We start from the raw sequence: 24,848 nt of genomic DNA, 5'->3' as shown, positions 1-24,848 counted from the left end.
TTTCTTTATTTTGAGAGAGAGCAGAGAGAGCAAGTGGAGGAGGGGGCAGAGAGAGGGAGACACCAGAATCCGAAGCAGGTTCCAGGCTCTGAGCTGTCAGCACAGAGTCTGATGTGGGCGCTCGAACCCACGAGCCGCGAGATCATGACCTGAGCCGAAGTTGGATGCTTAACCGGCGGGCCACCCAGGTGCTCCCCTCTTTTTTCTTTTAAGAATTCTTTATATATTCTGGATTCTAGACCTCTATCACATCTCTGATCTGCAAATATTTTCTTCCATTCTGTGTGGGTTGGCTTTCACTTTCTTGATGGTGTCCTTTGAGGTTCAAATGGTTTTGATTTTGATGACATCCAGTGTATCTGGTTTTTCTTTGGCTACTTGTGCTTTTGGTGTCATATTATCACATGCCTATTCCAAGGTCACAAGTATGGCTCCTCCTAAGAGTGTCATATGTTTTAGCCCTTAACTCTTAGGTCTGTGATCCATTTGAGTTAGTTTTTGCATCTGGTGTGAGGTAGGGGTCCACACTTCATCTTCTGCACGCAGATATCCAGGTGTCCCAGCACCCTTTGTTGAAGAGACTAGCTTTCTCCATGAATGGTCTTGGCACCTTGTTGAAAATCAGTTAAGGCATGGGTTTGTTTTCGGACTCTCAATTCTATTCCATCTCAACCTGTCAACCTAACCTTAGTGAATACCACACCGTCTTGATTACTGTAATGTTATTTAAGGTTTGAGATCAAGAAGTCTAACCCTCCACGTTCTTCTTTTTTGAGATGATTTGACTATTCTAGGTCCCTTGAGCATTCCTCTGCATTTTAGGACCAGCTTCTCTATTCTGCAAAACAAGTCGTTGGAATTTTGACAGTGACTGCGCTGACTCTAGCTCACTTTGGGAATATCATCGCCCTGTACAGAGCTAGACGCGAAATCCTGCCCCCACCACTCCCACACCCCTCCCTGGGCCTCTGTTTTTACACATGGAAAAGGACAGCTCTCAAGCGTTGGGAGGAAGACGCAAAACGCGCGGACATGAGGCAGTGTGTGCAGGGTGGGCTCCGTGCACGTCCCCGGAGGGAAGTCCCTGCTCTCTTCTCTGGGTTGTGCCGAACTGACAGTTGACAGGGCGGGCCCAGTGCAAGGTCAGTGTTCGTGGATGCTTGGGGGGGGTGAATGAGAAGAGCCAGGTGGAGAAGGGGCCAGGCTGGGTCAGGCAGCTGCTGGACTGGATGGGGTGGGTAGGGGAGAGGGTACTACCTGGGGCGTGCACACCAGGACAACTGTGGTCTCTTCTGCAGCACTCGAGGCCTCTGAGCCTGTAGGGGACCCAGGTCCAAAGTCTTCACTCTGGGTGACTCGTTGCAACTGACGTGGCTTTACCCGTGAGTACGGGCCAGGCAATGTTCTGAACGTTTTACACATGTTCCCTCACTGAGGCCTCACGACAATCCCATGAAATAGGCACTGTTATCATTATCCCCATTTTATAGACGGAGAAGTTAAAGCACAGAGAGGTTAGGTTAAGTGAGTCGCTGAAAGTCACACACCTAATAATCAGGGTAAAGGTAGGGTTCAAACCCAGGCAGTCTGGCCCCTAGGCCAGCCACACTTTTAACCACGACACCGGACAGCTTCTCAGGAAACGAGCAACAGGGATCTGACCTTGGTATGAAACAAGAACTTCATTATCCTAACAATGACGATGGGGACACGTACTCTACCATTTAAAAAGCACGTTATGGTATATAACATGCTTTCCTGGTTGTGATCTCACTTGGTCCCGCCAATTTCTCTGTAAGACAGGACTCATTATCCCCTATTTGCCAACGGAGAAATTAAGATCCGGAGAGGGAAAAGTGACTTGTGCAATCAAGGAGAATTTATTGAGCACTTACTATATGCAAACTTCTTTACTCCCATTCTCATCGAGTCGGCCCACACCCCAGGAGGTCGGTATCAGTGGTAGCTGTGTTCCATTTTTACCGGGTGAGGAAACTGAGACTCCAGGCAATGACTTTCCCGGGTCCTACAAGCCTGTAAGTGAGAGCTGGGACCCCATCCCAAGTCTGCCTGACTCTGGGCTTGAGCTGATAACTACGGGGCTCTGGCCCTCCTCTAATGCTGTGACTCCTGATTGTTTTGGTCAACCTTCTGGTCTCTTCCGCCTCACCTCCGCCTTATAGCTTCTGCTATCCTCAGTGCCTCCTAATTCTCCCTGCCTAAGTGCCTGCTCCCTTAAAGGTGCTTTTCCGCCGCGAGTTATTTTGGCTTAATTATACAGTGTCGTTCGTTTGTACTTAATGGAGGATTCTGATTAATCACCTTTTTATTTATCCAGAAGTCCATTGATCTGCAGCCAGCATCTCTTGGGTGAGTGTGTTTTTTGCTGGATTTGCTCCGCCCGGGTTGTCGTCCCCTCTATCCTGTCTGAAGTGTTTCTTTTTTTTTTTTTTTTTAATTTTTTTTTTCAACGTTTATTTATTTTTGGGACAGAGAGAGACAGAGCATGAACGGGGGAGGGGCAGAGAGAGAGGGAGACACAGAATCGGAAACAGGCTCCAGGCTCTGAGCCATCAGCCCAGAGCCCGACGCGGGGCTCGAACTCACGGACCGCGAGATCGTGACCTGGCTGAAGTCGGACGCCCAACCGACTGCGCCACCCAGGCGCCCCTGTCTGAAGTGTTTTCTAAAGAGGACGCCCTCCTCCCAGGCTTTCACTGCCCACTCCAGAGCCTGCTGCGGGTCTCGGTAGTTGAGGCGTGGGGCAGGTGCGGAGCCCGCTTGGGATTCTGTGTCTCCCTGTCTCTGCCCCTCCCCCCACTCACCCTCTGTCTCTCTTTCAAGGTAAACATTTAAAAAAAATAGTCAACATTTATGGAACGCTTACTACGTCAGACACTTGACGTACGTTGTCTTACTGAATTTTCACGGTAGTTCCAGCAGTGTGGGGGCTGTTCTCCCCATTTTACAGATGGGGGAGACTGAGGCTCGTACGGAAGACAAACCCAAGCACGCCCTCTGCCCCACTGCGTCAAACTGCCTCTCATGGTTTTCCAAGAGGGCACCGAGATGGAGGCGCTGGGGCCGGAGCCAAGTTCAGATGCCCCCTGCTCCCGGCTGTGAATGGGCACGAGGGCAAAGCCCAGAGGAGTGGCGTTGAGGAAAGGCTGAAGCATGGTAGCTGCCAGCTTCTAGTCCTTTTGCTGCCAGACCCCCAGAAGTAGGGCGGGATGGCCTGGTGGCAGGCAGGTGCATAGGGCCCCAGATCCAAGGGGCAGCTCTCCTGGGGTCCTGTGGCTTTTCTGGAACTGTAGAGGGGCCTGCCCCAACTGACACAAAGTAAGGAGCTCCGGGAGCGGAGATAGCGCTTGAGGGGGTGGGGTGGGGCCTGGAAGACCCTCACTGCTGCGAAGTAGGCATCCTGGTCCCCGGTCCACGGAAGAGGGGACGTGGTCAGAGTCACTGTCCTGAAGGCCCTTCTCTGAACGCCCAGTGGCCTCCCCCCGGGGTGCCTGTAGGCTGGATCAGATTGTGGATGAAGAGGATAGGCCCGGTGACTTGGAGGGACCCTTTGATTTCAGACTGACCTTGGTATAACCCTGGGCTTCTAGGCTGGGTTTATGCAAATTAATGTAGATGTATGCTAATTAGACCACTACCGGGCCTGTTCTAATGGAGCTGCCAGCTCAGAGATGTAGCGGGGATGAATTTGCCCAGAAGGGGTCTGAGGAGTCCCCCAGCTGGGAAGGGTCAGCTGTCGCTGGGATGAGGGGGTGGGGTTGCCATGGAGACAGAGGCCAAGCCCCAGCGGCTGCCTCCTGCCAGGGACCGAGGCTGGCCTCAGCCAGCCCTCTGAGACAGTCCTGGGCCTCCCTTAAGCTCCAGGCTGGTCTCTGAGGGCTAATTACGCACAAGCCAGTGGCCAGCTGCTCCCTCGCTCCCCCAGGCCCAGCTGAGGTCCAGGGCTGGGCCACAGCAGGAGGGCATAAGGACAGACAGATGGCAGTCTTGGAGCCTGGGGGGGCTGGGGGAGCTGGCCTTAGGGGGAGGGAGCAGGACTGAGGGCGGGATTACTCCAGCAAGGCTATAAGGGGTGAGATCCCCATCTGTCAGGGCATGCAAGCAGGCTTGGCAGCCCGGTCTCAGCCACGTGGTAGGGAAGAGTGAGGGTTGGGACCCCAACAGACTGGCTGCAGGCTCAGCTCTTCTGTGTGTCCTTGGGCAAGCTCCTTTACCTCTCTGGGCCAGGGTTTCCTCATCCAGCAATGGGGTTAGGATTTAGAGACATGGGGTATGAGGGGTAATATACACTAGGCGCTCATAAATGATTGTACAATTCTGAAGCCCATTGAGAGTTGTTTTCTTCTATTTTCTAATGGGAAAGAACACCCCCCCCCCACCATCTTACCCCTCTTCATGCTTTCCGGGCTCTCTGGGCTCAGGCAGGTGTTCTGGTGTCAGTGCTGAGGAGGGGAACAGGCAGGACTGTCATCCCATGGGGACAAGATCTGGGGTCCCCTTACTTCTCAGCTCTTAGCCCACAAAAGGCCCTGGAGAGCTGTTTGTAGAATGAATGAAGAACAGGTGTGAAATATTCAGCATAGTGTCTGGCATTAATAGGAGATTAATAATGTTAGCTGTTACATATCGCTGCCCGCTTTTGATCCAAGCCAGGCTCTGCCCGCACCCGCCTCGGATCTGCCCCTTCCTTTGCCCCCGCCGTCTCTGGCGAGACATATGGTGGGTGGGAAGAACAGTGAGCGCACAAGACAAGGACTCGAACCTGAACTCTACCACTTCCTGTCTGAGTGACTTTGGGAGACCCGGGACCACTCTGAGCCTCCACCTTTCGCATCCCGGCGGCTCCACAAGGGTTATGGGGAGCCCTAGTGCATCGGCTGGCTGAACCCGAGCAGCGATCTTACCGGGGGCTGACAGAACCAGCTTCTGGGGAAGAGGGGCTGTTAGGCCCTCAGCAGAGGTCGCAGGACCCCAAGGCCAGGCCCCCTGCCCATAGGCAGCTGCAGCATCACCAGGCCCAGACAGTGGTTTGGAGCGACCGAGGCCCCCACTGTACAGATGAGAACACTGAGGCCCAGAGGAGGACACTTGCCCGGGGCCCCCCAGCACCTTCACATCAGAGAAGGAGACCTCAGATCGTCTGAGCCACTTCACTGCTTTTGCACACGAATCGACGCTGAAGACGTTTCTTCTTAACATTGTTGAAAAGCATACCTTTGTTGTAAAAAATCCAAGATACAGAAGTATTTCTAAGTAAAAGTGTAAGGCTCCCCATCTCCCCAGTCCGACTCCCTAGAGGGAAGTTCTCATAACCATTTGTCGTGTGTCTCCCAGCTCTTGATTCTGCATTTAGTCAAACACGTTTCGCGTCTTTTTATTTATTTTATTTTTTTGGCTGTGTCTCTCTCTCTCTCTCTCTCTTTTTTTTTTTTGTAATGTAAATGGAAATCCCATTACTCTGCGGTTGTTGTGTTTTTGTTTTTTGTTTTCACTTACCGGGTGACGACCTTGGCCAGTTTCCATCAGGAATCAGACCAGGGCAGAGAGGCAGAAGGGCCGCAGGAGCCCCAGAAGAGACAGCGACAGGGAGCGCGCGCGTGTTTGTGTGTGTGTGTGGTGTGTGTGTGTGTGTGTGTGTGTGTGTGTTGGGGGTATGAAGGAGTCCCCACAGGTCGCTACACACAGCGGGCGGGGAACCTGGCAGAGAAGCTCCCATCATCAGCTCCCAGAGGACTATGGGATTTGTCTCCAGACTTGAGCTCCTGAGGAGGGTGCCACACCAGCTTGTTCATCACTGGATACCCAGCACCCAGCCTGGTGCGTTAAAGGTGCTCAAGAAATATTTTTTTGAGGAACTGAGTCCCTGCCAGGCCTGTTTTTCCCTGACCCTGCCAAAGACCTACCTGATCTCTGGGAGCACTGCAGCCAGCGAAGGAGGCAGAGCTCAGGGGGAGTGGGAAGTCCTTCCTCTCAGACAACTCACGGCAGCCAGTTGGCTCACCTCCCTAATGAGGGGGTTGGGCTGGTGGATCTCCAGGGGTCCTCCTGTCTGGCTTCAGTCCCACTCCCTCATTTCATGGATGAGGGCCTAAGTCGGGTTTTAATTTTGTCAGCTGCCTCAGAAATCCATTGGGAAAAGGGGGGTTGGAGTTTGGGGCTGCAGCAAAGGCTGTTGCCGTATACAGAGCACCAACCGTGTGCCAGGCGCTGGGCCGAGAGCTTTCCATGCGCTTTGGGACATTTTCCCAGGCTCCGGCTCAGAGAGGGGGAGTAAGTTGCCCAAGGTCGCACAGTGAAATCACTGACTGGGGACAGAATCAGGTTTGCTGGTCCCCAAATGGGGAGCTCTTCCCACCTCAGCCTTCTGTGAACTAAGGTCAGTAACGGTACCCGGGCTGGACCAAACCATTCTTCAAAACTTCAGGGACCCCTCCCTCAGATGGCCTGACTTCTGTGTCCCCCGGCGACACGGCTGGAATTTTGGCCAGCAAAGTAGTTGACTTGCAGAATTGGCGGGCAAGGGCTTGGGCGGGAGAGGCTTGTGATGGGTTCTGGGGCTGGAGCCCAGCCCCCTCTCCGCCCTCTCTTCCCCCAGCCTGCTTCCTGGGGGCTGGGGTGGGTCTGTCCGCATCATTTATCCCTTGACCCCCACCCCCACCCCCCACCTGGTGTTGGGCTCCTGGGGTTGGCGTCTAGACAGACAAGAGCATCCTACTGAGAACAGAGGCAGCCCTGACCCGGGGCTGATGGTTCCCATGGCAACCGCATCCCCCTCAGCTGGCAGCTACCCGATAAATAAATAATCGGATGGGGGTGGGGAGCTAAGGGCAGGGGGAGGGGCAGCAGGGGAGCCCCGTGGTGGCTTCACTTGGGAAAGGAGAGGGGCCGGTTAGGCTTAAGGCAGGCCGGGGTGGCCGGGCAGGGTGGGGAGGGCAGCTGGTAGTCTTGTAGAGGGCAGGAGGGAGACCAGGACCTGAAGTGAGTTTTCTGGCTTTTGCAGCACATCATGGGACCCAAACACTGGAAATGGACCAGTTTGGGGCATAGTAGGTTCATTAAGTCCACGTTTGGGCATGTTAATTCATCCAATGAGTAGCCACTTATAAAGGGGCTGGAGGCCGAAACACGAGCAGGTAGCCCCTGGAGCTTGGGGTGGGCGCGCGTTTGCTTGGACAAAGGGAAGCATAAAGAGAGCCCAGGGAATGGCCTTGGGGTGTTCTGACATTTAGGGCCCTGGCTACACGGAGGATGAGCCACACCAGAATCAGGAGTGGCCAGGAAGGGTGGAGAAACCAGCTTAACCTTGGCACTTGCCCCCGTGCCAGGCACAGCTCTCCCTGCCGGAAGTGCAGCCGGGAGCACCTCAGGCAGAAATCCCTGCTCCCGTGGGGTTTTACCTTCTAATGCAGGAGTCCGGCAGTAAAAGGGAGTGGGTATTATGTTAGTGTGTGATAAGTGCCATGGGAAAAGAAAGCAAGGGGGGAGGCAAGGGAGTTCTGCAGCAGAATATAATTTTAAATAATAGTAAAGAAAGGAAAAATGGGATGCCCGTCTGGTTCAGTTGCTAGAACAGGCACCTCTTTTTTTTTTTTTTAATTTTTTTTAACGTTTTATTTATTTTTGAGACAGAGAGAGACAGAGCATGAACAGGGGAGGGGCAGAGAGAGAGGGAGGCACAGAATCCGAAACAGGTTCCAGGCTCTGAGCTGTCAGCACAGAGCCCGACGCGGGGCTCGAACTCACAGACCGCGAGATCGTGACCTGAGCCGAAGTCAGCCGCTTAACCGACTGAGCCACCCAGGCGCCCCTAGAGCATGCACCTCTTGATCTCAGAGTTGTGAGTTTCAGGCCCCACGTTGGGCATCGTGTTCGCAAATTAAACAAACAACTCCGAATCTCTTCACAACCATATGAGGGAGGTGTTGTGAATTATACTCATTCCGCTGGAGAGGAAACCGAGGTGCAGCGAGGTTAAGTGACTTGGCCAGTGGTACCAGGATTCTAACCCAGCTCCTAACCACTGAACCACACTGCAACGTGCAAGCAGGCAGGGGAACGAGTTGTAGGGAGGACGTTGAGACCCTTAGTCTGGGCGTGAGAGCATTGAGATAGAGGAGGTGTAGCTGGAGGACCACGCGGGGCTTTTCTTTCGTTCGTTCATTCATTCATTTTTTTAATAGAAGTGGCTTGAATGTGTTTAGGACCCCATGGGAAGGATCCTGGCAAGAGGGAGAGGTTGAGGTTGAGTTTACAGGCAAGAAGAGGATGGTGTGAGCTCCCAAGAAGACAGGAGATGGGGTCCAGGGTGTAGGTGGAGGCACTGGGCGGAGGAGGGGAGACAGAGGCCAGGTCCTCTGAGAGTGAGGCTGGGGTGGGGGTGGGGGGCCCAGGAGGGTTGAGGACAGTGAGAAGATCTGAGATAGTGGAGAAAGTGAGTTCCCTAGAGAGGCCTACGCGGGTTGTGGGGCGGTGGGCGGGGGGGGGGTGGCTCTCAAGTTGATGATTACAGGGTCTGTCGATCTGTCACGCACCTTGTCTGTCTGGGGAGTGACATGCTCTATCAGCGCTTGGCTGCTTTGCAGGCAGTGAGAACACTGTTAATTGGGTTTTTGCAGGTGTGGGCCTTTCCTGACAGGTGCAATGGAAAGGCAGAGGGCATGGGGGTTTGGCTTACAGCCGAAGCTCACTCGGAAGTAAGGAAGCATCGTGCCGTCCCAGCAAGCCGAGCTGGGGTGTGAGTGAGGAAATGGAGAATGGAAGGGGTGGAGGGTGAGGGGCAGGGGACCTGATGCACTGGACCCAGGTCGTCACCGTCACCGTCCACAAGTGCTGGGAAGCAAGCTGGAGTGGTCCAGCAGGGGCTGCCGAATTGGTGACTTTGGAGGCGGGGCAGTTATGGTGATGCCACAGTCCACGTGGTGGCCGTGTAGGAGGAGAAATGGAGGGAAAGGTCACAGGAGAGGTGTTTGAGAGATGAGAAGTCACGGTGCTGGAGGAGGTGGTCCCCGATGTCCAAGGCAACTGGGGTGATGCAGGGATGAGACTCATTTCAGGAAAAGGCAGGACCTGGAGGCCAGCGGGTGACGAGGTCAGCAGTGGGGGGAGTGGTATAGCCCTAGGGCCCGAGCCCCGGGGGCACAGGGTTGTCCAGTTCTGTAAGCAACTTAGGGACCCCAGAGGATCCTACCCCACCCTTGGGCCCAAGGAACATGGGATGTGAGAAGAGAATGTCACTGAGAAGAGCACAGAGAAACGGCATCCTTGGGTGCAAACATAGGGGAGGGGGGACCCCTCAGGGAAGGAGCTGAGCCTTCTAGGGGCACAGGCTGGTTTGGGGAGGACTTCTGAAAGGGGTGGGGGAGGGCTGGGTCAGGGGGAGCAGCACAGGGCCTTGAGGGATGAGGGTAGAGGAGGATTGAGGGGCAGGCATGCGGGTCTTGACCGATGCAGACAGGATCTGGTGACCCGTTCGCATCTGTCACTCTGGGATGGTCAGGGCTCTCGTCCTGTTTGGGGTCCTGTGTGGCTGGGGAGTTGGCAGGCCCAGAGACCCCAGGGATTACCCCAAGCTCTGTGGGCTGCCCTGATGACAGAGTGACTGGACCAGATTTGTATTTTAGAAAAAGCACTCGAGGGGCGCCTGGGTGGCTCGGTCAATGAAGCTTCCAACCTCGGCTCAGGACATGATCTCGCGGTTTCTGAGTCAGAGCTCCGCGTCGGGCTCTGTGCTGACAGCTCAGAGCCTGGAGCCTGCTTCGGATTCTGTGTCTTCCTCTGTCTCTGCCCTTCCCCTGCTTGCTCTCTCTCTCTCTCTCTCTCCCTCAAAAATAAATGAACATTAAAAAAAAGGAAAAAGGAAAAGCCCTCGACGGGGGTGGTGGCCAACCTCCCTTTGCTGGAGATCAGGGAGGAGGCTGCATCAGTTGCCGACAGGAGCTTCCGTCCTGGTTCTGGCCCACCTAGGAGAGACTCAAGACCTAGCTTATGGGTTGACCAGGTTAAAAAAAAAAAAAAAAAGTCACGTTTTCCCTCAGTGCACGTGCACTTGAAACTTTTGAAAAACAAAACAAAACAAAAGGAAAAAAAAAAAAGAAACTTTTGCAAAGGAGGTGCTGTCGTCTCCACACTATCCCTCCCCTGAGAGTAAAAAGACACACCGAGGTCAGTTGCATTTACAGTCACTGCAGCCCTCAGATTATTGTTCTAAACTGCTGCACCCAAAGGGGGAAGATAATTCTATTTGTTTGTTCTTTATTTGTTAATTAGCCACATACCACAGCTGGACAAGCAGAAGTTCTGGAATATTTGACTTGGTTTTCTAATAAAAAATAGTAAGTTTAGAATTGAGATTATTGGGGCCCCTGGGTGGCTCGGTCGCTTAAGCGTCCGACTTCGGCTCAGGTCATGATCTCGCGGTCCGTGAGTTCGAGCCCTGCGTCGGGCTCTGTGCTGACAGCTCAGAGCCTGGAGCCTGTTTCGGATTCTGTGTCTCCCTCTCTCTCTGCCCCTCCCCCATTCATGCGCGCGCGCGCGCGCGCGCGCTCTCTCTCTCTCTCTCTCTCTGTCAAAGTAAATAAACATTAATTTTAAAAAATTAAAAAAAAGAAAGGTTCAGGGATGCCTGTGTGGTGAAGTCAGTTGAGTGTCAGACTTTGGCTCAGGTCACGATCTCACAGTTTGTGAGTTCGAGCCCTACGTCGGGCTCGCTGCTGTCAGCACAGAGCCTGCTTCGGATCCTCGCTCCGCCTCTTTCTCTGCCCCTCCCCTGCTCACGCACCCTCTCTCAAAAATAAATACGCAGTAAAAATAAGGTATCGAGGCGCCTGGATGGCTCAAGCGTCCAACTCGATATCAGCTCGTGACCTCGTGGTTCGTGAGTTCAAGCCTCACGCTGGGCCCTGCGCTGACAACGTGGACCCTGCTTGGGAATTCTCTCTCTCTCCTTCTCTCTGCCCCTCCCCCGTGCGTGCTCTCCCTCTCTCTCAAGGTAAATATATTTTCTTACGTTTAAAAAAATTAAAAATATATATGTACACGGATTCATTTTTTCCCAGTGTTTCTTCATTTTCGAGAAAGAACGCATGAACAGGGGCGGGGCAGAGAGAGGGGGGCACAGAGGATCCGAAGAGGGCTCTGCGCTGACAGCTCAGAGCCTGGAGCCTGCTTCAGCTGCTGTCAGCCAGCTCCCTTTCTCTGCCTCTCTTTCTTTCTTACTCTCTCTCTCTCAAAATAAATGTTAAAAAATTGGAAGGAAGGAAGGAAGGAAGGAAGGAAGGAAGGAAGGAAGGAAGGAAGGAAGGAAGGAAGGAAGGAAGGAAAAGGGAAATGAAGGCGGGACTTAAACCATTGTTTCAGCCACTTGGGGGCAGGAGCTGGCTGGGGATAAAGGCTTGTGCCAGCTCCCAGGAAACCTTCGGTGCCCAACTAAGAAGCTTCCACTGTTGAGTCTTCTCCTAATTAGCCACCATTGATTAAGTCGAGTTGTCTGTTAGTTTATGTGATGTCTCCATATCCTCACAACTTCTCAAGGGAAGGATTGATTGTCTTCCCCATTTATAGTTGAAGAAATAGCCTCCGAGAGGGAAAGTAACTTGCCCCATGTCGCACAGAGCTGCAGTTTCAACCCAAGTTTTAGAGACTCCAAAGCTTTTTGCGGTAACTGTCCCACTGCTTACTTTGTCATTGAGGTCCCCAAGAACCAAGAGGGCTTTGAGCCAGTGCCAGGGTCAGGGCAGGGTGATGTCCTGTTTTGGGTAGGCATAACCAGGCAAGATGTCTCCCCAGCTACACGATGAGCCTGGGCAAGTCTATCTCAGCCACCTCCTCTGTTCCTCTGATGGCATCTTCCTTGCCAGACCAGATGCCAGCAGAGTTGAGGCCTCAGGGGAACCCCAAACCACCAGGGCTCTCCCAGACCCGGCAGAGTCAGGGTGGAAAGGAGAAGAACGGAAATGAGGGAGGATCTTTTGGGATCAGGGGGGCAACCTGGGGAGTTTCTCTCCCAAGGTCAGCAGACCGTTGGGTCAACCCGAAGGGCCCTAGAGGTCATGTAGCCCAGTGGCCTCTTAGTATGGAGGAAGGAGCTTGAGACCCAGTGGGGAAGGTGGCCCGCCCAAAGTCACCCAGGAGTCTGTCATACTGTCAACCTCTTAACCTCCCAGGCCAGTGGCAACAGGGCAAAGTGAGGGGCTTTGATGGGACAGGTGGCAGAGAAAAGCAGAATGACTGCCTGGCTTTGCCACCTACCTGCTGTGTGACCTTGAGCAAGTCGCTTCCCTTCTCTGAGCCTCGTGGTCTCTTTCTTCAGAATGAGATAATGGTCTCAGCCGTGCCTTTCTGCCAAGGAGTATCCATGAGAGGTGCACTTGGAAAGCTCTTCCAATCTGGCAGGGCCCCGGGAGAGGAGTCACAACAAGAGGCAGGCTGGCGCCAGGTGGGTGGGTGCCAGGGTTGGGCCCGCGGCTTCCTGGGTTTCTGCCCAAGCCCTGCCATCTGTGCGGTAGCGTCAGCCCCCACCTCCTCCTGCCTCCCTGCCAGGAGAAAGGCTTCTAGGATCTTCTCAATCAGAACCCTCCCTGTCCCTTCCCAGCCAGATCCCCTCCACTCCCCTTCTCTTTTAGGTCAGGACTTTCGGTTGCAAGGGACAGAAATCGCAAGTGCAAGGAGGGAGAATAGTTTTCAGCGATGGCTAGATCCTGAGGACCGGAAATGACGTTACCAGGACACTCACCTCGCTTGTCCACTCTGCTTCCCTCTCTGCCCCTTAGCTTTGGGCTGCTTCCTCAAGCGGCTGTCCCTGTGAGACAGCCACCAACAGCTCTGGGTGAGACTATGCCCGTTCAGATACCCTGGCAGATAGAGGGTATCTCTGTCCCCGTTACTCCAGCAACCATCCACAGTGACCGCCAGGGGCAGGCACGGGGACGAGTGTCCATCCCTGCACAGATCCCCATGTGCCGATTATTTGGTCAGGACTGGGTCCTGAGCCTTCCGCTGAAATTAGAGGTGGGCTCAGCCCCACCCAAACCACATGAACTAAGGGTCTGGAAGGTGGTTCCCAAAACAAAGACCAGAAAAAGAGGTATTGGGCAATCAATAACAATGGATTTCCCTGGCACCTTTGTTCTTCTCTTTTTTGTTTGTTTGTTTGGTTTATTTATTTGAGAGAGAGTAATCAAGCACAACTGGGGGAGGAACAGAGAGAGAGGGAGAGAGATAATCCCAATCAGTGCAGAGCCTGATGCTGGGCTTGAACTCATGAACTGTGAGATCATGACCTGAGCTGAAATCAAGAGTCCGACACTTAACCTCTTGAGCCACCCAGGCACGCCGGCACCTTTGTTCTTAAGTATAGCAGCTGCAAGGTTGAACCAGGGCTACTGGGAAGGGAGTGCTGATGGGGTCCTATATATCAGTTAGCTTCTGCTGGGTAACAAATCATTCCATGACAGCAGTTTAAAACAACCATTTTATGGAGCTTGTGATTCTGCGGATCACCTGGGAGATTTTTCTGGTCTAGGTACGTGTCTTAGGTCAGTTGCTGGGTTGGTTAGCGGAATGATCTAAATGGCCTCACACGTCTGAAGGTTGATTGGCTGTCAGCTAGAGCGCCTTGGTTCTCCTCTCAGGCTCCGGGTGGGCACCCGGGCTCTTTCATGTGGTGTTCTCTGTGTTACACGTGTAGCAGGTGGGCAAGCTCCAATGCACAAGCATTTTGGGGGTCTTCACTTGCATTGGGCTTGCTAAAGTCCCATTGGGCAAAGCGAGTCACATAACCATGCAGAGTTAGTGTGGGACGGCATTGTCGAAGAGCATGGAAACATGGAGAGGAAAACTTGAGGTCAATTTTGCAACCCATTACAGCTCCCTGGGGGAAGGAGAGTAAAAAAAAAAAAAAAAAAAAAAAAAAAAAAAATCCCTTTCTCTGCACCCATGGATCCCACGGGCCAGGGCAACCTCCAGACAGGAGTCCTTGGAAGAAGGGACTTCAGGACTTCTAGCCCTTCAGGGCTATGGCTGAGCCCTTGGCCAGAGCTGGGAGGGCGGGGAGCAGTCTGGATCCTAACTCCACCTGCTCAGAGCCCCACATGGGCAGGGGCAGGTACTAGTGGGCAGAGCCTCTTGGCTCTGAAGGTGTTCTGTACTGTGGTTCCCTTCCTCCCGTTAGCCCTCCCCGAAGTGATGATCAGGGCTCAGTCTCAGCGGCCCCCACAGCCTTGCCCTCGCTCCCCCGTATCCATGTGGTCTTGCAGAGTTAGGATGATGCTGAGACTCGTGTACAGTCAGGCCGTGGTGCCCCATCACCACGGTAGGTGGCGTCACCCGCTCCACAAGGTCAAGGAGGAATCCCTTCCCTTCCCTTTAGTCCCCGGCACTTCCCTTGTCCCTGTGGCCTCAGCCTGCTCTTTCCCACAGGTGGCTGCACTGGAGAGGCAGATCTTTGACTTCCTGGGCTATCAGTGGGCTCCTATCTTAGCCAACTTCCTGCACATCATGGCCGTCATCCTGGGCATCTTCGGCACCGTGCAGTACCGCTCCCGGTACCTCATTCTGGTATGGCTCACTTGCGCCTCCCCTCCTCCTCCCCCTCCCCCCCCCCCCCCCCCGCTGGCTCCTCCAGCCAGAACTGCCCCCTACCCTGGACACCCAGACCCCTGCTCTGTCTTAGCTCCAGCCCGGCTGCTGGTGCGGATGCCCAAATACCAATGCTTCTTTGCTCAGCAGAGAGACAAGAGCGGTATTCTCCCTAAAGAATTTCCTAGGGAAAAATCCAGATATTAACAAGATATATCATTTTAGTGAGTGCCTACCATCCGCCAAGCACAGTGCTGAGAGTTTCGCACGTTTTGCTTATCTTTACAACAGCCCTGCAAGGTGTGGCTTACCATCGCCGTTTTCCAGATGAGGAAATGAGGCTCAGAAAGGTTATGAGGCTTCCTAAGGCCACACAGCTAATCAGAGGCAGGATTAGAGAGCAGTCAGGTCCGGAGTGAATGCTCTTGACACATCTTCACGCTGCCTCCGGAAGCCAGTGGAGGGACAGACTTCATCTGGTTTAGTTCCTCAGGTTGCTTTAGGAAGACCTGCCCTTTGCTGTTCATGAGGAATATGGTCTCGAGCGGCTAGTGTGGCTTGAGGTCAGTGTCCCCTGTGCTCCGATCCCAGGCGTGGATTGTGTTGTGTCCCTGGCTCCCTCCTCCTGCTTCCTCTTTCCAAGCCCTGGTCCTTGATGGTCTCTGTTAAACCCCTGCTTTCAGCTAGGCTCACCCTTCTCCCCTGCTCTTCCTCAGTGGCCCATTCACACGCCTCTTTTGAGGGAAAAGGCTTTTCAGTAGGTTTGTTACATAAAATGCTAGCCACTTGTGATAACAGTGTCATGCAACGCCATGCTCCCGCCAGAGCCCCCTCCGGCTCATTCTTGGGCTTCTCCCGCCTCCCACGGGCTGAGCTCCCGGAAGCCAGGTGAAGAGGGCCCTCCCAAAGCTCTGTGTCACCTGGGATGGGAGGCTCCTTCTCTCTGGCTCTCAGGAAAGCCCCAGGTACCACTCTAAGCATCACTGTCTGCCATGTGGCGGCACGGAAATTGCAGGCATGGGACTTGGGTGGAAATATCTAGATCCTCTCCAGCGTTCCAGAGCCAGGCCGTGGCTGCTGTTCTCTGCAGAATGCATCGGATTAGCTGCCCGAGGACTGGAGTTTGAGTGGCAGCCCTATCTCTTCCTCGCTGTGTGATCTTGGAAACCTTAAACCTCCTCTCTAGGGCTTACATGAGTTATCTTTAAAGAAAGGATCGCGCCTTCCATGCAGGGCTGTTGTTGTAAGAACCGGACGGATATAAAAATGACTTGTGAACTATAAAGTGCCGTCTAAGTGGGATGGCATCATTTCCCCCTGCAAAGGTCCCCTCAGTCCCTGAGCTCTGTCTGCGTTGACATGCCCTGTCCCCACTTCCCCAGGCCCCACCCTGATCCCACCTCTCCTCTCCCCAGTATGCAGCCTGGCTGGTGCTCTGGGTTGGCTGGAATGCATTTATCATCTGCTTCTACCTGGAGGTCGGACAGCTGTCCCAGGTAAGCCTCGGGCCTGGCAGTGCTAGAGGGCAGAGCCGGACCTTGCCTGTCCCCTACCCAAAGGCTCCAAGTTAGGTGTGGGTCTGGGACATCGTCTCTTGAAGAGACTTCCCTCTACACATCCGAATAATCTGCTCCGCAAACCCTACCCCCACGTTTTTGTTTGGCCGCCCCTGCACCTGCCAGAAGCGAATGATGGAGCAGACAACGCTGAAGGGCCATCTGCATGAAGATGGCCTGGGGTCCCAGGTGATTCCAAGCTCGGTAGAAACCAGCCTCACGTCGTGGCCCCGAAAACTGCTCTCAGGCCCCACAGGTGTTCGGTGCAAGGGAGATGAAAACGCCATGCACTTTGTACGGCTAAGGCCACAAAGATTTGGGCCCAGTTCTTTTTTTTTTTTCCCCCAAGATTTCATTTTTAAGTAATCTCCACACCCAACCTGGGGCTTGAACCCCCGACCCCAAGATCAAGTCAGATGTTCCACCGACGGAGCCAGCTAGGCGCCCCGATTTGAGTCCCGTTCTGATCAATATTTTCGGAAGAGAAAGAGGGTAGACTTCGGGGACAATCGAGTGGCCCAGGGCCCGTGCGGAACCACTGAAGAAAGTGGAACTTCTTGGCTTGTAGAAGAGCAAGCCCAGAGGGCACAACTTCTAACTTTAGACAAAAAGAAGGCAAAATACATGAATGGGAACATTGGCTTTGTAGTTCTGCTGGATTTAAATCCCAGCTCCAACATTTCCAAGTGATGTGACCCTGGGCAAGTGGTTTACCTTCTGAGCTTCAGTTTCCCTGTCTCATGAGTGCAGATAATTACTTCATGTGGTTGCGGAAGGGATGGAATGAGACGACACATCTCAGTGCTTGGCACCTGGTCAGCACTCGGTGAAGATCTGTTAACAGGCTGCACGAGTGACTGGATGGGTAAACACATAGACGCCGTGGGTGAGAACCTCGGATCTGAGCCAGGCCCTTCTCCATTTCAGATGGGCAGACCAAGAACTAAAGAGAGGAAACGTTTGCCCAGGGTCACACAGAGAGAGCAGTGGAGAGGCTGCATGGGCCATGAAGGGGTCTGTGTTGATAATTCCGCTCAGGGCTGGAAAACTGGACTCTGTCACTGTTAATGTCCCTTCCATCCCTGAAATTTTTGGGGCTTTCTGTGGGTCAGCACCAGCCCTTTCGGTCTCTGAGGGAAGTGTGAGACCTGCGTAGTCATCAAGCGCCACCTACTGGCCAAATAGAGACTTGTGGAAACAGACCCCCTTCCAGACCCTTGAAGTCAACAGGAGAGGAGGCTGCTTCAACAGTCCAGGTGTGAAGTAGGCTTTATATAAAGTTCCCTGCTGCCTGGGGAAGATTCCCGCCACCTCGTGGCCCCAGCTCAGTATCCTAGGCCCCTCTGCCCCCAGGACCGGGACTTCATCATGACCTTCAACACGTCCCTGCACCGCTCCTGGTGGATGGAGAATGGGCCAGGCTGCCTAGTGACACCTGTCCTGAACTCCCGCCTGGCCCTGGAAGACCACCATGTCATCTCTGTCACCGGCTGCCTGCTTGACTATCCCTACATCGAAGCACTCAGCAGTGCTCTGCAGATCTTCCTGGCTGTGAGTCCTCCCGTCCCCCTGAGCCACACACTCCCGGAGGTGGAGTCTACCCTAACCCCTTTGTTTAGCTCTAGTTCAGAAGGGAAGAACCTAGATCTCCCAGCCTTCTTGTGCTTCTGTCTGGCTCTGTCTCCTTATCTTGTATCTTCTCCCTTCACCCCTGCCCCAGCCTGGCGTGAGCAGGTTTAATGACTAGGATGAGTCATCAGACTGTAAGTCAACCCGATCTCCAGTGTATCTGCTGTGTGACCTTGGACAAGTCACTTGCCCTCTCTAAGCTTGTTTGCTTATTCACAGAATGGAATGACCACATCAAGTGCGTAAGAGTTGTGAGAGTGGATCCAAGACAGTTCTGGTTCCTAGTCTTGCCCTCCACACTCCACATGCCCAAAGTCACATACTCCTCTTTCTTCTTAACAAGTCAGTAAAGTATTGCCCAGGTCCAGCTGGGGAAACTGAGGCTCAAAGAGGTAAAATAATTACTTGTCCAAAGTCCACTCGCAGAATGGAGAATGGAACCAACTATGTTTGACAGTAAGGCCCAGTCATTTAACTGGAAGTTGTTATGGGTTGGCCTTCATCTTCGCATACCGTGCCCCTCCAGTCGGACAAGGCCCAGCCAGGCAGAGGGTGGAGGAAGAGCTTCTGTCTTCTTTCCTTCCATCCCCAGCTGTTCGGCTTTGTGTTCGCCTGCTACGTGAGCAAAGTGTTCCTGGAGGAGGAGGACAGCTGTGAGTGGGGAGCCCCTAGGGAATGGGGAAGCCTGGCCGCGCACCATCCTGTTCCTTCAGCACCCTGGACAGCGCCGCCAAGCTCCCTCCAGGGAGGGAGCCCTGGGTTGGCCAACTGGACCCTCTTGGTGGGGGAGAAAAGGCGGCAGGGGTAGTGGGGGTCTACGTAGCACATTTTGAGCTGTGACCTAGACATCCAGGTGCCCAGCCCATGGTTCCAGCGCCTCTCTCTATCCACCTCTCTTAGGTTCTGCCCCCCGGAGGAGCTCCATGAGGCTCACCCCTACCAAACACTGCCCATGCCCAGTCTCTGCCCCCATTAACCCACCACCACCACCACCACGCACCCACCTCCGTGGTCTTGCCCCCTTACGTGGCTCAAGCCCTGCTCCCTTAAAGGACGGCCTCGCCCCTCCAGGCTCCCTGTCCACTTAGGGCTTTGGCCACTCTGGCTGAGCTTCTCCATGTCCTGTTCCCCATAGGTCCACCTATTGGGATCTGGCAGCAAAGCCTGGCCCTAAAACCCTGTATGGGATCTGGCTCTCAGATTCCTCCTTTTCAGGACCCACCCTCCCATAACTCGCACCCTAGGGGCCCATCCCTAACTATGAGCCACCTCCCCTTCCACAGTCGACTTCATCGGTGGCTTTGACTCCTACGGATACCAGGCGCCCCAGAAGACGTCGCATTTACAACTGCAGCCTCTGTACACGTGGGTCCTGGCGCCCAGTGGGGTGGGGTGGAGGGACCGGGGCGTTGCTGCTGGGGGACGAAGGGCAGGGAGGAGCGGGGAGGGCAGCCGGATCTGCCTGCCCCCATATTTTCGGGGTCCACTTCCCTAACCCGCCTTTGTTTTCTGCAGGTCGGGGTAGCTGCGCTCCCACCCGGGCGCCGCGTGCTTGCTGGCTAGACTGAAGCTGAGGCCACCAGGTCGGGCCCAAATGGCAGGCGCGCCCCCTGGCGGCTAGCGGACCGACTGCAGCCTGCACTGGCTGGGTCCGCCGGACATGGACCTGGCCCTTCGCAGCCCGACTCCAAGGGTGGGGCGGGCCGGGCGGGGGAGGGGATCGCGGGGGTTGTTTTTTTTGTTTGTTATTTTTTTTTTTTATCTCAGCCTTGGTGTGCGCTGGGCCTCCCTCCCTGCTCCAGCCTCTTCTTTTTGAAACCCAACTTCCGGTCCCGTGTCCAGAGAGAAATGGCATTCACCTCATTTTACCACACTGGTTCACCAGCCTTGGGGAGAGTTACTGTGACCTAGAAGCAGGAGTCCTGGGTTCCAGTTGCAGCTCCGTCACTGACTCTCTGTGTGACATCTGGCAAGGCCCTTGCCCTCTCTGGGCCTCAGTTTCCCTCAAATAATTAAAATAATCTCTTAGCAGATGGAGCTCTTTCTAGCCTTTTCATTTGACTCTTAAGTCCCCAGGGCGAGGCTGGGATTATAATTCCCATTTTTCAGATATGGAAACTGAGGCCCAGATATGAAGCGTTTGCTTGAGGCCACACAGCTAGGCTTTGGGTGGAGGCAGGCCTTGAACACAGTGTACTTTCTGCAGTTTCAGGCTCCAGAACCCCTGGGGTCTGGTCTCTGAATTCCATTTCTGAGCCCCCATCCATCTGGGACACTCTAGAATCCACATGATCTACACCACCTCTCTTGTAGCAATATACCTGTTCTCCTGTTGGGAACCAGATGAACAGAGCCCAGAGCCCTGAATTCAGCCTGACCCACAGGGAAGCCCCTCCTAGGCTCGGCCCCTGCCCACCCTTGGCAAACATTTCAAGCTCATTCCAGTAAGAGGGGAGGCCACACCTCAGTCAGGCCACCCCCTTCCAGGTCCCTGAGGCCGGGTCTGCTGCAGCCATGATCCCTACCTCGTCAGCAACCCCACCGACCCCTGATGGTTCCATCCACCTTCCAGATGGAAGACCTGTGGTTCCGGAATAGAAGAGGGCTGGTCGGCGCGGCCCAGTCACCACTTTTCAAAGATCACCAGCGTTTGTGACCACTCCAGTGTCCAGGAGAAACCTCTAAGAAGCCCAGAAGGAGTTCTGAAGAGGCAGACTGGGGGAGTGGGTCGTGGTGTGGGGCCGGGAGGGCCAGCACCCTTGAGAGCAAACAGAGATGAGAGCTCATTCTCCCCACCTCCTTCCACAGACACCCCTGAGGACCTTGGTTCCTGTGTACGGGCTGGGAGTCCAAGGGCAGGAGGATCAGGCCTCAGCTCCCAGTCTGTGATACAGGAGTGGCCCTGGGTTAGGAAGGAGGGCAGGAGGCGTGGGGGACTTGGAGGGAAACACAGATGGCTCGTACACCTGAGCCCGTCCGTGGTGAACACTCCCATCCTTGCTCTCCACCCTCTGATCTAGCATTCCCTACCGTCTGCGGCCAGAATATCCTGGGCTAGGACCCCACCCCACCATCCCATCTGTAGTGCTGTGTCAAGGAGCCGGCCCCAGGAGTTCCTCTGGTTCCCCCAGGCACTGAGTCCCGGGTGGTCTGCCTAGGTAACTGTGCGTACTGCTCAAGAAGGGAGCAGCTCCCTTCAGACCTGACTGCTTCCCTGCCTCCAGCCCTCTCCTCCCACCCCCACACGCCCCGCCTCCTTTCTACTCCACGGGTTTAGCCACTGGTGCTTTGAAGCCTTTTGTTTTTATGAGATGGATTTTGCAAGGGGACCCAAGTTCTTTTCTCACTGGGACCTTGCAAGGCAGGGAGTGCTCCCCTGGTTTCTGTGCAGGTGGGTTGATTAAAGATGGTGATTTCTTCTCTATCTTTCTGTCCTCCTGCCCTGTGAGTGAGCAGGGTCCCTGCTTGAAGGTGAGCAGGGGCCGGGAGTCAATGTCATTGTCATTATCACTCCTGGGGCACCGGCCTGTGCTTCCGATTGGCTGCGTAGTTTTGAGAAGTCACTCTCCCTCTCTTTCCTCCTCCATAAAATGCAGAGGTGGGACTCAGTCGGTGGGTTCCCAACCCTGGCTTCGCGACCCCTGGGAGAGCTTTCTAGTTTTTTTTTTTTTTTCATGAAGTACATTTTAAGTTTATGCTTCCAAATATCCTTTGCATCTCGACCCTGCCCTCTTCCTGACAATTCAGTTTCTGACTTAGAATGAGCTGACAGTGCTTTAGACACAGTTTCCTGGATCCTTCCTGGCAATACAGCCAGAATCCATATTTTTGAACTTTTACAATTTTATTTACTTTTGTGAATAGATCATATGCATAGATGCTACAGAATTCAGAAAGTTCCAGGCACTGATGTCCTTTTGCTTATTTTTCATATCTTTCCAAAGGTAGACCATTCGTTGTTGGCTTATGTAAATATATTTTCCCCTTTTCACACAAATGGCAACATGCTCTCCTCAATCTTCAGCTTCCTCCTGCTGCTTCTGCTTAACTTTGAATCTTGGAGACCTTCTGCCCAATGATACACGTGGGGCTGCCTCCCATTCTTCCGTGGCAGTCTGGTAGGATTAGGATTTAAGATTCCCAGGTCATCTTGATGCGGCTAGAAGCTGAGAACCAGACGTACTACCCGAGATGCCCCAGGTTCACTATACAGACCTCTGTGGGCCACTCTTGGTCGTGGAGCTCAGGGGAAAACAAATCACGGACACCACCTTCAAGGACTTTATGGTTTAGTGGGGCAGGACGAGGATGGGCGGGGCAGAAGGGCGAATGCCGCTGGCAGGGGGTCAGGGCTGAGGACCGGGTGGGGTGAAAGGCAGTTGTTACTAACAGGCTCAGGCGAGAGGCGACCTGAGTGTCCCGAACAGGGTCAGCAGCATGAGAGCCAGATGTGGAGGGGGCAAAGCACATGGTGTCATGGGGAAGAAGAGCGAAGGACCACGTGCTTGGAGGAAGCTTCAGTTGTGCTCTCCGAGATGATGGCGATGTTCGTGTCGTAAAACAATACAATTTGTTATCTTACGGTTCTGTAGAGGTTGGACATGAGTCTCCCGGGTCAACTCAAGATGGCTGGAGGGTTGCATTTCTTTCTGGAGGCGCTGGGGGAGAATCCAAGTCCTTACCATTTCTAGCTACTAGAGGCTGCCTGCATTTCTTGGCTTGTGGCCCCTTCCTCCACCTTCACAGCCAGCAAGGTCCTGTCTCTCTCACCCTCCTTCCATCCTCACGTCTCCCTCAGCCAGGAAAGGCTTTCCACTTTGAAGGGCTCATGTCATTAGGCTGGGCCCAACCAGATTATCTCCCCCACCTCAAAGTCCCTTTTGCCAGTAACACATTCACAGGTTCCAGGGAGGAGAATGTAGGCACCCTTGGGGGCCATCATTCTGCCTTCCGGGGTAGGAGTTGAATCCAGGTTATAGCCACACTGATGTCAAATCAGGGCATGTTAGCTGATGGGAAGTCCTGAAGGATTTTGAGCAGAAGCCACTTTTTTAGAGCTGTCCTTCTAGGAGAAGATATTTGCAAATGACATATCTGATAAAGGGTGTGTGTGTGTGTGTATATATATATATATATATACCAAAATATATAAAGAACTTTTAAACCTCAACACCCAAAAAAACAAATAATCCAGTTTAAAAATGGGCAGGAGACGTGAATAGACATTTTTCCAAAAGAAGACATCCAGATGGCCCACAGACACATAAAAAGATGCTCGACGTCACTCATCAGGGAACTACAAATCGAAACCACCGTGAGATACCGCCTCCCACCGGTCAGAATGGCTAAAATTACCAACACAGGAAAGCAGGGTGGCGGTGAGGATGCGGAGAAAGGGGAACCCTCTTTCAGTATTGGTGGGAATGCAAACTGGTGCAGCCACGGTGCAAAACAGGACAGAAGTCCCTCAAAAACAGGACCACCTTACGATCCAGCAATGGCACTACTAGGTATTTATCCAAAGGACACAAAAGTACTAATTCAAAGTTTTCAGTAGCGGTAACAACGATAGTCAAATTACGGAAAGAGCCCAAATGTCCGTTGGCTGATGAATGGATAAAGAAGATGGGGTGTGTTTATATATAAATGGAATACTCCTCAGCCATAAAAAAAAAAAAAAAGAATGAAATCTTGCCGTTTGCAATGACGTGGGTGGAGCTAGAGTGTATTCTGCCTAGCGACACGAGTCAAAGAAAGACAAGCACCATATGATTTCACTCACGGGGAATTTAAGAAACATTAGAGCTGCCCTTTAGCGAGAACTGGCAGGGCTGGAAGGCTGGAGTGGAGCAGGGAAGTGGGAAGCAGGGTTTTTTGGTCAGGAACCGACCTCGGGTTTCTCACGGCCCTGTGTGGATGTGTGTTCTCGGGGATTCGTATGTGGCCATGAGCTCTATGTGTAAACTTGGGAGGGCTAGTACAGTGGGGCAATGATCACCATGAACTGCAGGAGTCAGGCTGTGCCTGGGTTCAAGTTCGTCACTCTGGAACCAGTCAAGCCGGTCTTTCTACCAAACCCGGTGAAGATCCCAGCTTCTGCCATTCCCCGCCCAGCAACCTCCGCACATTAGAATAATCCAGGTAGGAGGGGCCATCTTCCAGTAACTGCTGAATCCCAAAGGTACCCAAGGCATTCTTTAAGAGGACACGAATTCCCCAAGGTACATTTGACAAGTGCAATAGTCTACTGGGATTTATAGACACACTAGTGTTTTCTTTAATGCATTGGAATTGGATCTTGGAGTGTTTTTGTTTTTGTTTTTTAAGTTTATGTATTTATTTTGAGAGAGAGAGAGCATGAACATGGGAGGGGCAGAGAGAGAGGAAGAGACAGAATCCCAAGCAGGTTCCACACTGTCAGCACAGAGCCCGATGTGGGGCTCAAACTCACAAACTGTGAGATCACGACCTAAGTTGAAATCAAGAGTTGGAAGCTTGATTTCCAGGGCCGGACACCAAGGCCTCACTGCCTTACAGGACTCCCTAGTCCACAGGCTGCGGGCCCAGGACAGGGTTTCTCAAGTTTCCAGAGCATAAGAACCCCTTAACCTCCAAATTCCTGATCCTGATCCAAAATACACAGACCCAACAGCTCCTAGGCAGTGACAGGAATCTGCATTTTTTTTCAAGTGCCCCCTGTGCTCAAGGTTTGGGAAATCCTAGACCTGGGTGAAGAGACATCCAGACATTTTTGAAACTCCCCCTCACGCCGATGTCCTGGACGTCCCATCAAATTATGCCTTCCAGCTTCCTCATGTCAGAGCTGGACTTTAAGACTCCCCTGAGCTCAATTTCACTTGTTACCGACAATCAGCGTGCATATGCGTGTGCGTGTGTGTTAATGGCTTAGTCATTTTAAAGGCTGCGCTCTACTCCTGAGCGTAAACGTTGACATAACTTCGCCACTAGGTTAGTGGGAGCAAAGGTAGGTCCATGCCCTGCCTTATCCCTCCCTCAGCCTCCGTCACGGTCACCTGGAGGAGGTGAGGGCAGTTTCAAGTTGCCCCA

The 24,848-nt window shown here is 53.4% G+C and overlaps 1 protein-coding gene across 1 annotated transcript in view; it reads left to right on the top strand.

The window, feature by feature from the left end:
* Nucleotides 1-19,494, top strand: part of NKAIN1 (sodium/potassium transporting ATPase interacting 1) — a 40,030-nt gene extending 20,536 nt beyond the window's left edge. Inside the window, exons 2-7 of the mRNA XM_030327836.1 lie at nt 14,437-14,574; nt 16,011-16,091; nt 17,505-17,702; nt 18,373-18,433; nt 19,064-19,145; nt 19,296-19,494. Of these exons, the coding sequence (XP_030183696.1) occupies nt 14,437-14,574; nt 16,011-16,091; nt 17,505-17,702; nt 18,373-18,433; nt 19,064-19,145; nt 19,296-19,305 (570 nt within the window). The 3' untranslated portion in view covers nt 19,306-19,494. The remainder of the gene's footprint in view (nt 1-14,436; nt 14,575-16,010; nt 16,092-17,504; nt 17,703-18,372; nt 18,434-19,063; nt 19,146-19,295) is intronic.
* Nucleotides 19,495-24,848: the final 5,354 nt, after the last annotated feature.

This window comes from Lynx canadensis, chromosome C1 (genome assembly GCF_007474595.2).
Source record: "Lynx canadensis isolate LIC74 chromosome C1, mLynCan4.pri.v2, whole genome shotgun sequence".
NCBI classification, from domain to species: domain Eukaryota; kingdom Metazoa; phylum Chordata; class Mammalia; order Carnivora; family Felidae; genus Lynx; species Lynx canadensis.
This window is presented reverse-complemented; position numbering and strand designations above follow the sequence as displayed.